This window comes from Botrytis porri, assembly GCF_014898465.1.
Source record: "Botrytis porri strain MUCL 3234 chromosome Unknown BPOR_014, whole genome shotgun sequence".
Taxonomy (NCBI): domain Eukaryota; kingdom Fungi; phylum Ascomycota; class Leotiomycetes; order Helotiales; family Sclerotiniaceae; genus Botrytis; species Botrytis porri.
Genome location: NW_024066088.1, coordinates 1029427 through 1047497, shown reverse-complemented (window position 1 = coordinate 1047497; position 18071 = coordinate 1029427). Strand labels below are relative to the sequence as shown.

Here is an 18071-nt window from a genome sequence, read left to right as displayed (position 1 = left end):
GAAGAGAAATTCAGTATAAATCCTTATATAAATTTCTATTATATATATAATAATATTAATTTCTTTTTTGTTATTAACGAAATGCTGATTTTATTAATAATAAATATTATTAGTATAAAATGTAATTCGTTTATTATTGAATTTTAATAGAAAAAAAGAAAATAAGGACTTTTAAGATTTCAAGATTTTTGAATATTAGAATTGTAGGAAAGGTAAACAAAAGAGTATGTATGTAAAGATTAAAAGGAGGTTATAAAGGTAAATAGAAGCTAAAGAAAAGGAAAAGAGGAGTGAATATAGGGGCTAGAATAAATGAAAGATATTAATCGAAAATCTAAAAGAAGATTTGTTCATTTATTGTATTACTTTACCTTCGATTTATTCTTTAATTAAAAGCTTTATTATTATATTATACAATATAGAATATATTAATTAAATAATATAGTTTGATTTTCATATAAATAGATCTTTTTATTTGAAAATGATTGTCTTAAATTAAAAGTTAAAATTAGCTTTCGAAATTCAAGAAATTCATTAAAACCCTATTGATTAAAATAAACTTCATAAACTACAAAAATTTAGATTAATTATATTAATACTTTAAAAACGATTTATTCAATTTAGAATTAAAGGATTAAAGAATTTATTACAATAACAAAAAGTCTACTTCGTCAAGCACTAATTCTATCACCACAGGGGACTCAGATTCATTCCCAATCGTGATTCGTGCCCGCAAACTAAAATTAACGAGGAAAGTCCTAGAACATTTCCTTCTCCTGTCCTCTTCCCTTTTTTTATCCCTTTTCGCCTCTCTCTTCTGTAATTCCTTCCATCTTGTAGACATCCTATCAGAAATCTCTCTCGCCCCCCTCCCTTTGCCATCCACCATCCGAGAATCTCAAATCTCATGTAACCATCATCATACACGATCTATCATCCATAGTCTCCCCCGCCCCCCCCACAAAAAACATCTATACCCATTAGAACAAGCACTATATAACCATGCCGCCACCTCGTCACTAGTACTACAACATATAAGTTAATTTCATCCTCTCACTTCTCACTTCCTTAGTAAGACTCCAATTCCCATAGTGTGAATCACATCATACCTAGTACTATATTATCTTCGCCAACCCATGATGATACCAAGAATAACAATAAAGTTATAACAGTCATCTCTAATCAACTAATCAACTAATCGACTGACAAGTGTGTAGTTTCAATATCTTCATATCCGCGTATAAATAAATAGACTTTAAATTTTTAATATACACAATATTTATTGGATAAATCACTAATCTATATATCTATTTGTTCATCTATCTTTGTCTCTAAATTCATTGTTCCTGCTTCATCCCCTTTCTCTCCCGTTTCCCTCTCCTCTCTCTCCATCATCTATAGTCCACCCACCTTCGCCTCTCCCTCCCCCCCTTCCCCAACAACACGAAACTAACCTCTCACCTCCCAGACTAAACCGAATCTCACAAATCCTTCCCATGATTCAGAAACTAATATTCCCCCTCAAAACTCAAGCCTCAAGACCCCTCTTGCACAGATATCACATCTACACCATCGAGATTTCAAGACCAAACTATTAAGTTCAAAAGATATAACGTGATTTATCAGTGTGCGGGTCATATCAGTGTGCGGGTCATTTTCACCTCAATTCACTCTATTCTCTTTCAATACGCGTTTTTATCAACAATCCACAATGGATTCGAATAATCAAGAAGCCCTTATACTCCTCGCTATCGAAGCTATTCAAAAAGACAAAAAAACAAGTATTCGAAAGGTTGCAAAGATATATAATATCTCGAATACAACACTACAGCGTAGAATTAATGGTATTACTTCCCGTTCCGAATATCGACCTAAATCTTATAATCTTTCAGAACTAGAAGAGAATATCATTTCTGAATATATAATTGATATGGATTTGAGAGGATTTCCACCTAAATTAAGAAATGTAGAAGATATGGCGAATCATATTCTTGAATCGAGGGGTGCAAAGCGCGTTGGGAAGCTCTGGGCGCATCGATTCGTAAAGCGTCGAATCGAATTAAAGACACGTTTTAGTCGTGTTTATGACTTTCAAGGAGCTCTCTGCGAAGATCCTAAGCTTATTGAAGAGTGGTTTCGATTGGTTGCGAATATGCGAGCGAAATACAGCATTTTGGATGGCGATTTCTACAATTTCGATGAGACGGGCTTTATGATGGGTATAATATGCCCCGGAATGGTAGTAACTAGTGCTGAACGGAATGGCAGAAGCAAGGCAATACAACCAGGCAATAGAGAATGGGCTACAGCAATCATATGTGGCAATGGGGAGGGTGAAACTATACCCCCATTTCTAGTGGTTCAAGGACAGGTTCATCTTTCCAATTGGTATACCGAAACCGATTTTCCTGCGGATTGGGCTATTAAACCTACATCTAATGGATGGACAAACAATGAGACAGGTTTAGAATGGTTGAAACACTTCGACAAGCACACTAAGAACCGAAGAAAGGGCAGGTATCGAATGTTGGTACTAGACGGGCATGAAAGCCATGAATCAAGAGCTTTTCAAGCATATTGCAAAGAGAACGATATTATATGCTTAAGTCTACCACCGCATTCAAGTCATTTAACTCAACCACTTGATGTGGGCTGTTTTAGCAATCTGAAACGTTCATATGGTGGTCAAATTGATGGATTTATCAAGGCACATATCAATCATATTTCGAAGGTTGAATTCTTTATAGCTTTTAAAGCTGCATATAAAGAATCAATCATCTCTCAGAATATGAAATCAGGATTTCGAGGAACAGGTTTAATACCATTTAACCCTGAAGCCGTACTTTCGAAGTTAGATATTCGAATTCGTACACCTACCCCTCCCTCTTTCGATCTAGATCAATGGATCTCTCAAACCCCTCACAACCCAACTGAAGCTCTTTCTCAATCAATTTTAGTGAAATCTCGAATAACCCGACATCAATCAAGCTCCCCTACACCTATATTTGAGACTGTACTAGCTCTAGCTAAAGGTACAGAGAGATTAGCTCATGAGAATACACTTTTGAATGCAGAGATTCGTACACTTCGAAAGGCAAATGAGGCATTAAGCAAGCGTCGACGCGCGAAAAAAACCCAATTACGTCAAGGAGGAGTACTTACTGGGCAAGAAGCTCTTGATATATTATCTCAACAAGAGGTTGATATTCAGATTCAACGCGACGAGCGTCAAAAAGGGAGGAATTCTAATGAAGAAGCATCTTCTAGTCGATGCTGTAGTAAATGCGGAAAGACCGGACATAATGCAAGAACTTGTCAAGATAATATAATAGATCCTAGATTATTATAATTTTCATAGTTTTAATCAATTGATTCAATGGTTGTTGAATAATATGAGTTTGAAAGAGTGAATTGAGGTGAAAATGACCCGCACACTGATATGACCCGCACACTGATAAATCACGTTATAGTATCTAAATATCTACTCTCCATTTTCATCTACTTCTCATCTCCATCCCCATCTCCATCTACTCGAATGAATATATCAAGTATACATATTTTTACATCTCACCAATAGGAGTAGATTATGAGTAGATCATAATAAAATCAAACTGGGTCACAATGGGATGATTAGGTATTAGGTATTAGGTAGTAGATATCAAACACTACACACCATTCACCACCTATCAAAATCAACTCACTGCCCACTCTCACTCTTCAAACCCCAACCCCAATGATAACTTTAATCACAAGCATTAGCATTAGCATCAGTATTAGGATTAGTACCTCGATATCCCCACCTACCAACTCAATGATTTTTGGAAAGATGACGCCGAATCTATCTATTCAGCAATTGATCAACTAATCAACTAACTAGTTAAGTAGTCAAGTAGTCTCATCATACCTAAGTATCTAAGTATCTACACATGACACAACACAACATAAAACAACCATGTATCAACTAATATTATCTATTTATCTACCTAACTACCTAACTACCTCCCTACCTCCCTCCCTACCTACCGACCTAAGTAAATAAATAAATTTCCCTGCCAACCAACCAATCCGATTTAATTTAATTTCCATTTCCATTTCTATCTTCCCAATCCATCTTCCCAATCCATCTTCCCATCCATCTTCCCAATCCATCTTCCCAATCCATCTTCCCAATCCATCTTCCCAATCCATCAAACCCTCTTACATACATACCTCCATACCTCCATACCTCCATACCTCCATACCTCCATACCTCCATACCTCCATACCTCCATATACACATACCAACTAACCCCCCCCCCCCCCCCCTTCCCCAAAATATCTTCTTTCGAACAATTCCCCAAATCTGAGATTAGGTTCAGAATAAACAAAGAAAAGGTACTAAACCCAACCCAACCCAACCCAACCCAACACCAGCCATCAGGAGACAATATAAATATGCTAGAGAAGGAAAGCCTTAAATAGAATGCTAGATAGATAGGTAGATAGATAGAGGGTCTTCTAGAAACCTAACAGAAATTGAGATTGACTGGTGTTTATTACTCGTAATCAATTAACTAGTTAGTCGATTGATTATTCATACCTCTATTGCTCTATTCATTTAATTACAGAAGATCAAACATATATTTACATACACACATACACATTCATTCATTCATTCAAATCACACAACCACAAACTCTCATCATCAATAACAAGATTCACATATCAATTTCAACTTCAGCATAAAGCATACACACCCCCACCCCCTAATATCATTAATAACATAGTTGAAATTCACGCTAAAGCTAGATATCTCGCTAGACAATCAAATCGGTTAATTCGCAAACAAAAGAACCTATTTGAAACTATAGGTAGGTAGATAGGTAAGTAGTAAACTAATTTGCTTTCTCGAGTCATATAAAGACTCCTATCGATTCTGCTCTGAAACAGTAACAGTGAGAATCCTAAAAACTCGCCAATGGATGGATGCTATAATGCTAAAAGTACAGAAGATATAGTATTTTGTGTGACGAGGAAGAAGAAAAACTTCCTTTTGTGAGTAAATTTTGCATTACATCGTTTCGTGAGTAATGAGTACCAGGGAGATAAGTAAGGACCTCTGGAAGGGGATCGTGGTGATAAATCCGGTATGTTGATCCAGTATCTACCATGCGCCGACTTCGAAATTTTCCTTGGCGAAGGTTAGCAATGTTTCGAGTGAAAAGGAAGGAGTGTAGAATTACCTCCGGGAAGTAGGTAGTAACGACAGTACGATCTGCGAATTTCCTACCCGCGAGGGCCTTGAGAGCCTTTCCTGCTGAGTCTGGTGTGTCAAACTTCACAAAGATCTTACCAACTCCAGTTGATTGTCTACTGCCACCAGTTGGTCTTGGGACTTTCATTTCCAGAACTTTGCCATATTTCTCGCATTCTTCCTTGACATCCTCACAGATTTCTAAGGGATTGATCAGTAAATATTCAAACAGATGAACAGTTAAGACTTACCCTCGTAATCTTCGTTATCAATGAGTTCTTCAGGAGTGACCATGTTGAGTAATTGTAATACTCTGCCATTCTCGAGATCCTGTGACGTAGTACCAGCAAGCATAGACATAGCATTGACGCTCATCTCCAAACCAGATACTTGGGTGTTACCAATGCTAGCTCTCTGAACTTTGAGATGTTTATCACCAAGCTCCATACCATTAAGACCCTCAACAGCAATATCAGTTGCAGCAGGATCCACATATTCACAGAAAGCAATTCCCTAAACAATGTTAGTATCTGATCAAGAACATATGATCGTGTACTTACTCGTGATTCATCTGTATTGCTATCCTTGACCAATATGAAAGCCTTCAACTCTCCGAAAGACACTAATAGTTCTGTAACTTGCTCATCATTCAAATAGTGAGGAATATTAGTAACACTGATTTTGTTTTGAGTATCAGCTACAACGGTAGAAATCACACCTGGTTCGAATGGTGTTTCATCAGTAACGGCTGGTACAATGTAATCTTTTGGACGACGAATGGAAAGACCTCGCGTATCTGCGGAGCCATTTCCTGTTTCCATATGGTCATTGCCATCCATGGTAATTCCATCCAATGCTAAAGCAACAGTAGCATCAGATTGTGTTTTGAATTCAAGTAAAGCAAATGAGCCATCTTTCGAAACTTGTGCTGAGATTAAAGGATCAGAACCCTCAATGACATTCAATCCATTAAGCTGAAGATTGAAGAAACTAACAATAGTCTCTTCCTTAGTATCAGCAGGAATGTTATGAACAAGGAGCCGTTTTGATTGTCTGGAGTTTGAAGGTTTGAGAGCTGCATTTGTGACTTGTCCACTGGGTTGTGCCATAAAAGCTTGAAGCTTGCTTGGATCCATGGGTTGTTGTCGTGGTGCTCCTGGAAGTGGGAACATGCCCGAAAGTTTAGCTTGCTCCGCAGTAACATTTTCATATCCTGGTGGTTTGATATCCCATTGTGTCAATCTCCTCTTGCGCTCCAAAACTGATACAACATCCGTCAAATCTGGTGTGGGCTCTCTCTTCTTTGGTGGAGGTGTTGGACTCTTGTCTCGCTTTGCGGCTCGTTGAGCTGCGAATCCTCCGTCGGCATCTCCACGATCTCCACGATCTCCACGATCTCCACGATCTCTTCGGTCGCCTCGATCACCACCCCTTCTACCACCTCCGCCACCACGTCTATCGTCGAATAAATCTCTGTTATCTCTGCGCGGCGGTCTTTCATCATCGTCCCTTCTAGCATCTCGTCTTGCTGCTCCACGATCTCTATCCCACTCTCGCTCGCCACCACCACCTCTTCTTTCCCTGCCCGAATACCTATCTTCACGTTCCCGCTCTCTGTATTCGCGACTCGTCGAGTAAGAATCCGCACCCCGTGTATCTAATTCTCCATCGCGGCGAGAATTTCTGGAGCCTCGATGTCCTGGAGAGCGCGAGCGTCTTCGATCTCTATCACCACCACGTCGATCATCTCGGGACTTTTATTTTAATATGTTAGATAAATTGACCTTGAAATAATTGATGAAACCTTCTTACGTGATAATCTCTAGACGAACCATGTCGATCTGTTGATGCTTTCTTGTCAGTAGTAGCTCCATCTTCCCTTTTAGGTTTTGTCGTTGAAGGTGCCATGCCTCTTGATGAATATGTATCGCCGTTCATATTGTTAATTGCGATCCAGAATATTTTTTGGGGAAAAAATAGATAGGTGCGATTTTGATTGTGGTTGATTGACAAGCTCAAACCCGAGGCGGAATTTTTGTAGAAGCTGTCGCGAATCTTATTTGAATTTCGCGCTAAGATTAGAAACGTTGTTCCTGTAAAGCGCGCCAAGGTGGATTTCATCCAACCCCCATAAAATCACAATCGCTTTCTCACAATGGGCAATTTAAAGATCTCAGAATGGAGGAAGCTTGCAGTGAATTTGGCAGAGCTTTGTATAGATACTACATTACGTTGTGGACAATCATTTCGGTGGAAGAAAGCTGTCGATGAAGATTATTGGTACGTGACTCTCTTCCTTATACTGTAGTGTAGTCGAAAGAAAGGGGGCTAATCTTGAATAGGTCTTGTACACTACATGGCCGTATAATATCTCTTAAACAAGACTCAACTCATCTTCACTATCGCACAATATTTCCTGATGTCAAAGTTCCTTCGAATCATCAGCCTTCAGTAAAGAAAAAGCTTGAAGATGAGGATGACACAGAATCTTTACTTCGGCATTACTTAAACCTTTCACCAAACTTGACTGAATTGTATGAACAATGGTCTTTGGTTGATCCAAATTTCAAGAAAAGAGCCCCCAAGTTTACCGGAGTTCGCATTCTCAAACAAGATGCTTGGGAGGCTTTGGTGGGATTTATTTGCAGTAGCAACAATAATATTATAAGAATTTCTCAAATGGTATGTTTTCTGATCTCAGGGTTTCGATGATCTTATTAATCATTCTGATTCAGGTCAATAATTTGTGTTTACATTATGGTCCCCTGATAGGACATATTGATGATCAACCATTCCATGACTTCCCACAACCTGAAGCCTTGACTGGTGCTGGAGTAGAATTACATCTCCGCGTTCTAGGCTTTGGGTATCGAGCAAAGTACATTGCTCAAACAGCATCACTTGTGGCATCAAAGCCAAAAGGCTGGCTCGAGAATCTTCGCAACCCAGAGACTTTTGACAAGCCCTTTGAAGGGGATATTCCCGCAGGAGGACGTCCTGGGTATAGAAAAGCACATGAAGAGCTTCTCGAGCTTCAAGGGGTTGGTCCAAAAGTAGCTGACTGCGTTTGCTTGATGGGCTTGGGGTGGGGAGAGGCGGTTCCTGTGGACACTCACGTTTGGCAAATTGCTCAAAGGGACTACAAATTTGGAAAAGGAAAACATAAGAGTCTTACCAAGGCTACATACGATGCGATTGGTGATCATTTTAGAGGGTTATGGGGTAAAGAGGCTGGCTGGGCGCACTCAGTCTTGTTCGCAGCAGATTTGAAAGCATTTTCTGATAAACTTGTCAGCAAGGTCGAAGTTAGAGTTGATGAGCTCGAGATCAAGCAAGAAAATGGGGATGTTCTGGAGAAGAAAGTAACAGTCAAGCGAGAGTATTCACCAGAAGAGATGGATCTGAAAGAAGAACAGAAAGTAGTGATTAAACGCGAAGGTGTTACGGATGGTATCGAAATCAAGGATGAAGTAAAAGTGTTTGAGCCATCGGCAAGAAGCGTCAGAGCGAAGAGGAGGAAATTATAAGCATTCAGAAGCTGTATAATATTGTATTATAAATGTAAACTACATCAAATTTGACACAGATACTTTTCATTAGATTAAGGAACTTTGCTATAGGATTTATGCACACATAAACATATTTCAATTATCAATTCGTTGTTTCAGAAGCTCTTGGACATTTCCAAGGTCGTCTTTTAGCTCACGATGGCCTTTCCTCTGATATCTTTCTGCGTGTTTGTTTGAACATCAATGTCACTTTTTTTCCCCGAAGCTCGGATCATAAGAGGACCCCTGTCTCAGCATTGAGCAGCAGCAATCTCCCCACTTCCACATCATTTCCAGACTGGTACTGCCCGCCGACACGATGGGATGGCTAGACTTTTCTTCAAAATCCAAGAAGGAAGAAAACAATGCCACTCGGTCCTCCTTCTCATGGGGCGATAATCTCAATGCCACGGACTGGCAGCATTACACGGATCCGCGAACCTTGATTCCGACAATTTTGTTGACCACCACCATTTTGGTTTCCACGCGCTTCTATCGCTCTTATTTACGTCGCATTCCCGAAGCTACATATATTCGACCCGGATTCTTCAGGAAGAGGAGTTTGTTTGGGACGGTTACCAGAGTGGGCGATGCAGATAATTTTCACCTTTTCCACACGCCTGGCGGGAGACTGGCGGGTTGGGGATGGATGCCCGGCCGCAAGAAGTTACCCGAGGGAAAGGATTTGAAGAACAAGACGGTAGGATTCGCACACTGTTGTGTTGGTGTATCACATTTTCCACGGGCTAATCAATCCTCAGATCCACGTTCGAATCGCCGGAGTCGACGCACCAGAAGGCGCGCATTTTGGGAAAGCTGCACAACCCTTTTCCGCCGAAGCGCTGATCTGGCTGCGGGATTATATTCAGAATCGACGCGTGCGCGCTTACGTCTACAAACGCGACCAATATGATCGGGTGGTGGCTACAGTGTGGGTGCGCCGATTTCTCGTGCGCAAGGATGTAGGAAGGGAGATGTTGAGGGCGGGGATGGCTACGGTGTATGAGGCTAAGATGGGAGCGGAATTTGGAGACTTTGAGGCACAGTATCGAGCGATTGAAGAAGAGGCCAAGAGGAAGAAATTGGGCATGTGGTCGGGGAAGAAAAAGGAGTACGAAAGCCCGAGAGATTATAAGACCCGCACGGCGAATGCAGCGAACATGATGAAATAAATGAGGGGAGGATGGAAGGAAGCATGATAGATTGTTATAGATACCCCCCGTATATTATTTATTGATTGTTTATTGAGAAGATGAGTGAATGGATGGGATTTGAGTCTTGGTATTTCGAATCGAAGAATGATATGTTATTATTACTATTACTATTATCGTCATTATTAATAGTAGAACATTGATATAGATCTTGAGATGGATGTTGTAGAATGATATTTTTAAGGGGTAAAACGATTAATGGAACGAATCGCTAGCAAAACAAAGGGAAAGGTTGAAATAAATACATGACAATTAATTTCGAAGGATGATTGAGTGGAAAGGGATGAACCTGAACCATGATCGGTTTCTTCATGCGTAGGTAAGGTAGTAAGTAGTAGGTATCATTTGAGAAGTATTCCTCCTCAGGCAAGCAATGTTTGTTACAAGCATCGGAGACCGTTTTGTATCTATTGATGTTTGAGAAGTTGGTCTCTAGGCATTTGGTTTCTGGGTAAGAAAAGAATAGGTAGATTCCTAAGAAGAAAGCCATGGCAACCTTACCAAGTGAGGAATGGAAGATCTGACTGCTGCACAGCATAAGATAATGTGTAGGTACTAGCAGAAGTACTGCATACCGAGGTGATGAAGATTATCAGATGTTTGACATGATGCACAGTACAGTACCGTATCGTATTGTATTGTATCGTATTAATAATACTGAAGCAATTAAAATGGTTGTCACTCGAATCAATGTTGCATGTCTTGATAAATGTTGACTATGTATCATTCTATTCATAGTTCTACCACACGATGTTAAGAGACCCAATGAACTCTTTGCCGCAGAGTCAAATCAATCCAATAAATCAAAAGCAAAAGCAAAAGCTTACTGAAGAGAAGTACCTAGTAGTATCCAGTAGCATTTCAATCCCATTTAGGAAAGTCGAGAGATGGGATGTGCCTTGATAGTTTCATCATCATCTGAAAATGTAAAATAATGAGTGCTATGCTCAACACCCAAGCCATTCATTCATTCATTCATTCATTCATCCATTCATCCATTCATCCATTCATCCATTCATCCATCCATCCATCCCCAAAAAAGGACTCTGTGCTCATCCATCCATCTCTTCGTCTCCTCATCTCCTCATCTCCTCATCTTCCCACCATTCCCAAAATGCTCTTCTACTCCTAATTTGTACCATCCATCAGAAAAAAGTCAAATCTTTCAATTTCTACGTACTCATACACACCCACACCCACACTCACACTCACACTCACACTCACTTTTTTTGTCACTCGTTTTTTTTCTCTCATCCTGCAAATCAGAAACACTGTCTTTTCTTATCAGAACCCTTTTCCTCGTGTGTCGTGTTTTTGATCAATCGATCTCTTTGTTGTTCTCGATTCTGTCACTGCTGGCTGCCCAAACATCGTACAACACCGGTACGTGTCACAATTTCTGCCCCTGTTTATGCCCTGCCCGTTTGCCAAAAAATGCAGTGCTGCGCTTTATTCACATTCACATACATATGCAAGAGAAAAGGAAGAGGAAAAAGATACACCGAGAGCCAGGGTCCAAGATGGAGATAGGTACAACATAGACTAACTTCTCTCTTTCGTCGATTGTTGAAGCACAGCAGAATATTCAAGTATCAAGTTCAATCAATTCATCGCCAACCACACACTCGTTTTTCAACATACACTTCACATACCACACTCACGTATACACAGTCGATCATCACCGTATCCATCGATTACACTTTTCTTTTTAACGTTTTTAACCGTTCTCGTATCATCCACCCACTTCATCCAGATTCCACCCACCATTGGATTCAAATCCGCCATCAATCAGCCTTCACTTCGAACAACCAATCTCAATCTCGCTTGGCATCCTGTAAACAGCAATTCTGCCCCAAGACAACACTCCACCAAACTTCCAGCTAGTTTCACAGACTGCGCAATTCCATCGATCGATAATAATACCTACATATGCCACCAACACAACATTGTCCAGAAAAGAAAGAAACAGAAGATTGATACATCATCTCTCTCCCTTACAGATTGATCGATCTGTACATTTTCACGCAAAGTCTCTAGAGAAATTGAATTTATCAACGACAAAGGAGGATTATCCTAACAATAACCGCCCGTTTATTAGTTTGAAATTGGTTCCTGGTTCCTGAACACCCGAGGCTCACCATTCACCACGCTGGTACAAAAAAAAAAAAAAAGTTGATCCATACTTAATCTCTCTCATTAGCCCAACACGCGAATCTAGTCCCATCCAATCAAGGCGACTTGCCCTTTCTGTCTGTGAGTGAGATTACTGTCTATCACTTTAGATTCCTTCGACTCCATTCCACCTTTAACACCAACACACAACACAACACAACTCTACACTCGTTATATGCTTCGATAGACGGAATATCACTTCTCTAATATATCCACGAAAGAAAAATTTCCATCGATTTATACACCATCCCGGAGGACAATTAAATGGCTTAGAGCGTCGCGCGTCAAGTCAATGCAATTAATCACGAAAGTGGAGGAGGAGAAGCCATCGAGCTTTTAATTCTCACAATTTTTGCGACACGAATAATTACTTATTAATACTTTTCAGAGGGGAACAGCAATGAGGTTCTCATCATGGCTGAGTCCATCAGCTAGGAATTCGCCATCTATAATAGCCTTCTCTTTTCTATTGACCTTGACGCCATTAACGAATGCGATCACTTTCCAACCGGCTCCATCCGCCAACCTCGACCTTTCGAATTTGGGACGTGTAGGACTTGGTGGGGATTTTGATGGTATTTCGCTATATAAATACATTGGTCAAAATGAAGATGGCTACAATACTACGACCCAATCCGTTATGGTACGCTTTCCAACGGGTGAATTCGAGTCCTTGGCATCGGCCGATGCTTCAATCGCAGCCATGTGCCCGTACGTCAAATCGGATGGGACACTCGTGGGGGTAGTAATCGGAGGTAACTTTACGAGCTTGGGGAATGTGGAATCGCAAGGCATTGCATTGTTCAATTCAAAGACATCGGCAATCACTGCACTCCCGGGATTATCAGGGTCAGTTTCGGCACTTTTGTGCGATGAGACAACAAATGCAGTCTACATTGGAGGTTATTTCGATTCTACAAATTCTTCAAATGTAATCAAGTTGGTAGACAATACCTTGGTCGCCCTACCTTTCTCCGGATTCAACGGTCGGGTCAATTCGATCTCGAAGGCGTCGAACGGAAATATCATCTTTGGGGGAGCTTTCACAGGACTAGGAAATTCTACTGCAACGATTACCAGCAAACCTAGGAATGCAACTGATCAGCAAATTGTTAACATTTCTGGCGCCAACATCACAAGCAGCGGCACAGCCACAACTACGGGCTTTGACGATCCAACAAACATTGTTTGCAAGACTAATGGTATTGATGGCTCTGGAAATACTTGGTTATTGAAGGATGATACTGCTGGCTGGTGGAAAGCTACGTTCGGCTTTGGCTTTCAGCCTACCAAGTTGAGATTATGGAATACACACCAAGATGGTCGAGGTACCAGAACTTGGAGATATACAGCTCAGCCAATCAATGGTATCATGAACTTTACTTACATCGATCCGGCTACAGGTGCTAATGCAACATGTACATCGGAATGCCCTTTGAGCAACAATGCTAGTATTCCATATCAGGACTTTCACTTCGTGAATTCGGTTGGTATGGATGCCTTTCAGATTGATATCTCTGCTTGGTACGGCAGTGGAGGTGGCCTGAATGGCGTTGAGTTGTTCCAGGATGACATTTTTTCTTATGCTATTAACGATTTCAATGAGCCTACCTGTGCTTCTTTATCAACTGCGTCAAACACAACATCCACCGGCCCTTGGACCGTCAGTCCCTCATTTCAAAGTGATGCAGAGTACCTCACAGGACAATTCACGGCAGATACAGCAAGCTCAGCTTCTGTGGTATTCTACCCTGATATCAGAGAGTCGGGCAACTATACAGTAAAAATGTACACCCCTGGATGTATTCAGGATAGTACATGTACAAGCAGAGGCTCGATTGTTGTAAATGGAAGTGTGGCTAGTGGGGCTTCTAGCACAACCGCAACCTTCGGCTCGCCTATCACCCTTTTCCAATCTAATGACTACGACAAGTATGATCAAGTATACTCTGGTTACATCGAAGCTGCCAGTGATACCTTCCGCCCTTCGATTACCCTCACCCCAAGTGGTCAGATCCCTGGAAATTCTGAGAATTTTACTATTGTAGCTCAGCGAGTTGGATTCATCTTGAACAATGCGACTAGCACAGGATTAAATGGTCTTTTCGAATTCGATCCAAGACAAAGTGTCATCAACACTTCCGATTTCCAGAACAATACGATCGATCAAGCTGGTATGGAGCTCAATACCGGTGCTGAGGTTAATGTTGTTGTAACTTCTGGCGACACTATTTTCGTTGGAGGCAATTTCTCCGCAACAGGATACGAAAATGTATTCTCAATATCAGACTCCGGTCCTAGCTCATTAGATTCCAGAGGATTAAACGGGGAGGTCCTTACTATGCTCCTTAAAGACTCAACCCTATATGTTGCAGGAAACTTCAGCAGTAATTCAGGCTCAACGACTACCGCAGGTTTAAACAATATCGCCGCTTATGATATCACGCAGAATAAATGGAGCGCACTAGGAGCCGGTGTCAATGGAAAGGTTACATCGGTGGTACCAATATCATTAAATATCACTGCTAACAAACCCGAGAATGTCATTACCCTGACTGGAGATTTCAACCAGCTCATTGCATTTGGAAGCAATTCTTCGGTTTCTGTTTCTGGCTTCGCCATTTGGGTACCATCACACGACAATTGGTTACAAAATCTCGATATCGCGGCAATGTCTATCAACGGTCAACTCACCGCCGCGGTAAATGCTTCCGGCGACGCCATCTTTGCTGGTTCGCTCTCGTCCTCACAACTCGGCGCCAACGGAGTAGTTTCTCTCTCATCAGGACTGAACCCGTTCCCCGTCAAGATTCAAGCTACCCAAGCGCAGTCTAGTTCAACCTTGTCAAAAAGAAATACTGCCAGTCAAAATGTTAGCGGTGTTGTAACTGGGCTCTTCTACGAGAGTGGCTCACGCAACATTACAATTCTCGGTGGTCATTTCACCGCAACTTCTACCAATGGTACCAACGTTAATAACCTCGTCTTTATCGATGGCGCGAATGGCAACACTGTCACTGGACTCGGATCCCAAATCGACGCAGATTCTACCTTCCGTGCATTGGCTATACAAAATGACGTTCTGTATGCTGGAGGCTCTGTTACCGGGACTGTTAATGGAGGAGAAATCAATGGGCTTATCTCATACAATCTTAAGACTTCAACATTTTTATCACAAGCACCAGCTCTCGGCGGAAATTCGGCTATTGTCAATGACATCGCAGTGAGGACGAAGAATGGTGATTTATATGTTGGTGGAAGTTTCACTCGAGCCGGATCCCTAGATTGCCCAGGTGTTTGCCTATTCACAGCGTCTGCATCCCAATGGAATCGACCAGGAACAAATCTTGAAGGTACTGTCAATACTATGCTTTGGGCTAGTGATACCTCTCTTATTGTAGGCGGTTCATTGACAGTCAACGGCGCCAATGTATCCGTTGCAATTTACGATACCAAGGCTCAAACGTGGGCCACGGCTACTGGTGCAGGAAACATTCCAGGAACAGTAACATCTCTTGTCCCAGCCACTAGTGATATTTCAAAGTATTGGGTAGCTGGTACTGCAAAAAATGGCTCAGCTTTCATTATGAAATATGATGGTACAAACTGGCACTCGGTTGGGGATGTATTTGAAAGTGGTTCAGTCATTCGTGGTCTTCAAATGATGCCTCTTTCATCAAATCATGATAACTCTGATCTTGTTCCTTCCAATCAGGTTTTGATGCTTACAGGTGCTATGGTGTTACCAACCTTTGGTAATGTCTCGGCAGTTCTTTTCAATGGAACCACCTTTCAACCTTTTGCTCTCACACGCAGCACCTCAAATACTGGGGGTAGTCTGTCACATATTTTCTCTCAAGAAAACAACTTCTTCAAATCATCAGGTAAGTAATCATAATGAAAAAATTATTGAACAAATTTTTAACACCATTTTAGGCGGTCACCTTGCAGTTGGCTTGGTCGTACTGATTGCTTTAGCAATCTCTCTCGCATTAATATTCCTTATAGTTGTTGCAGGTGTACTTGCAGAACGTATCAGAAGAAAACGTGAGGGTTACATGCCTGCACCAACAAATAGTTACGACCGAAACAATGGAATGTCAAGAATTCCTCCACAACAACTATTCAGTTCACTTGGTCAAGGTCGAACCGCAGCCGAAAAAGCACCCATGATTTGAGATGACAGTATTACGACGGCGTCAATGGGAGGGAAGGGGCTTGGTTTCAAGGCGTTCTGGATAGGCTAATATGCCTTTCATTATTTTTCTTTCATTGTTCATTGTTTCAGCATACCCATTTGGAGTTTTACATATCAAAGTGATGCATTTATTGCTCCATGGAGCGATCCGCTTTGCTTTCTTAATTTTTTCGGCAATTATGCAGATTCAGCGGCGTCACCAGTTTCTTTCTATTTTCGCATTACAGCCAGGCTTAATGTTTTTACACCAAAACTCTTCGGACATATTACAACACAACTCGAAATCTTTTCTCAATACTCCTACTTTGTACAAAGATGAAGAAAACAACAAAATCTGCAGTCACCGACACAAAGGCTGCGAGAGGTGGAACTAAGGTGCAATGGATTTTTTTTAAGAATAGCTAGCGAGATGGTTGAAGCAGATCTTGATACCTTTCTACGTGGTTACAAGTGCCTAATGTATGGATTTTTCATTTCGCATGTGTAGAAGCGAAAATGAGGAAGCACATACACAAAGCTTGATAGTAATGTTTTAAAGTTAAAACTTTTTCTTTTCCTCTTACTACTTTGTTTTTTTGTGAGTAGAAGTTGAAGATGGAATGGCGGAATTGATTTCCCAGGAAAGAGAATTAAGGAGGAAAGCGATGAATTTAAGGAGAGGAGAAGAAGAGAAAAGAAAGAGGAGTTGATGAAGATAGTAAAGATAGTAAAGAAATAAACATCATATAATTATGGAATTGTGTATGAATGGTGTTTGTGACGAATTGAATAAATTGCGGTTTAGTCACTGTCGGTGACGCATGTGCTCTAATTACTTGGTATGTAGAAGTTCATTCAGCTTCGAGCTTTCAGTTCTTTGAACTCTACTTATAGGTAGATTTGAAGGGATGATTGGGTTGAATGAGGTCCTGTTATGTTATGTTCATTCGGCTCTTGAGTTTTAACTAATTGATTGATTGATTGATTAGTTGATTATTATATTGAATTTATATTAGATCCTTTCATTTAATATTGAATAAGTAGGTAAATGAATAAATAAATAGATAGATAAATAGATAGATAAATAGATAGATAAATGGATAGATAAATAATCTTTAATTTGAGATTCTAAATTATATCTATATTTAAGTTTAGCTTTAAATCTAGATTTATAAGGTATAGTATATTATATTATATTGTTTATTTCTATCTAAGAACCTGAGTATTTAGATAATTTATTTTCTTAATAATTACTTAATGATTATAATATAACGTGGTTTATCATCATGCGGCCCATATCATCATGCGGCCCACTTTCACCTCAATTTGTATTTTTAAATCCATATTACTCAACAACAATTGATTCAATTGATTAAAACTATTAAGAATCTAATAATCTAGGATCTATTATATCGTTTTGACAAGTTCTTGAATTATGACCTGGTTTTCCACACTTACTACAGCATCTATTAGAAGATACTTCCCCATTAGGATTCCTCCCTTTTTGACGCTCGTCGCGTTGAATCTGAATATCAACCTCTTGCTGAGATAATATATCAAGAGCCTCTTGTCCAGTAAGTACTCCTCCTTGACGCAATTGGGTTTTTTTCGCACGTCGACGCTTGCTTAATGCCTCATTTGCTGCCCGAAGTGTACGGATCTCTGCACTTAAAAGTGTATTCTCATGAGCTAATCTCTCTGTGCCTTTAGCTAGAACTAGTACAGTCTCA

At 40.5% G+C, this 18071-nt stretch overlaps 4 protein-coding genes across 4 annotated transcripts; 3 read left to right on the top strand and 1 right to left on the bottom strand.

Annotated features, from left to right (window-relative positions):
- Positions 1–4719: 4719 nt before the first annotated feature.
- On the bottom strand, positions 4720–7171 carry EAF01_009650 (uncharacterized protein; the record flags this gene model as incomplete). Its single annotated transcript, XM_038917906.1, has 5 exons — positions 4720–5170; positions 5223–5434; positions 5485–5746; positions 5794–6987; positions 7046–7171. The coding sequence occupies 5 exons, from the start codon at positions 7169–7171 to the stop codon at positions 5144–5146; spliced, it is 1821 nt and encodes a 606-aa protein (XP_038766715.1). The 3' UTR covers positions 4720–5143.
- Positions 7172–7388: 217 nt separating this feature from the next.
- On the top strand, positions 7389–8760 carry EAF01_009649 (uncharacterized protein; the record flags this gene model as incomplete). Its single annotated transcript, XM_038917905.1, has 3 exons — positions 7389–7513; positions 7576–7915; positions 7969–8760. The coding sequence occupies 3 exons, from the start codon at positions 7389–7391 to the stop codon at positions 8758–8760; spliced, it is 1257 nt and encodes a 418-aa protein (XP_038766714.1).
- A 340-nt stretch (positions 8761–9100) lies between these two features.
- On the top strand, positions 9101–9953 carry EAF01_009648 (uncharacterized protein; the record flags this gene model as incomplete). The annotated part of the gene is made up of 2 exons (XM_038917904.1): positions 9101–9481; positions 9543–9953. The coding sequence occupies 2 exons, from the start codon at positions 9101–9103 to the stop codon at positions 9951–9953; spliced, it is 792 nt and encodes a 263-aa protein (XP_038766713.1).
- A 2611-nt stretch (positions 9954–12564) lies between these two features.
- On the top strand, positions 12565–16342 carry EAF01_009647 (uncharacterized protein; the record flags this gene model as incomplete). The annotated part of the gene is made up of 2 exons (XM_038917903.1): positions 12565–16048; positions 16101–16342. The coding sequence occupies 2 exons, from the start codon at positions 12565–12567 to the stop codon at positions 16340–16342; spliced, it is 3726 nt and encodes a 1241-aa protein (XP_038766712.1).
- Between the last annotated feature and the right edge of the window lie 1729 nt (positions 16343–18071).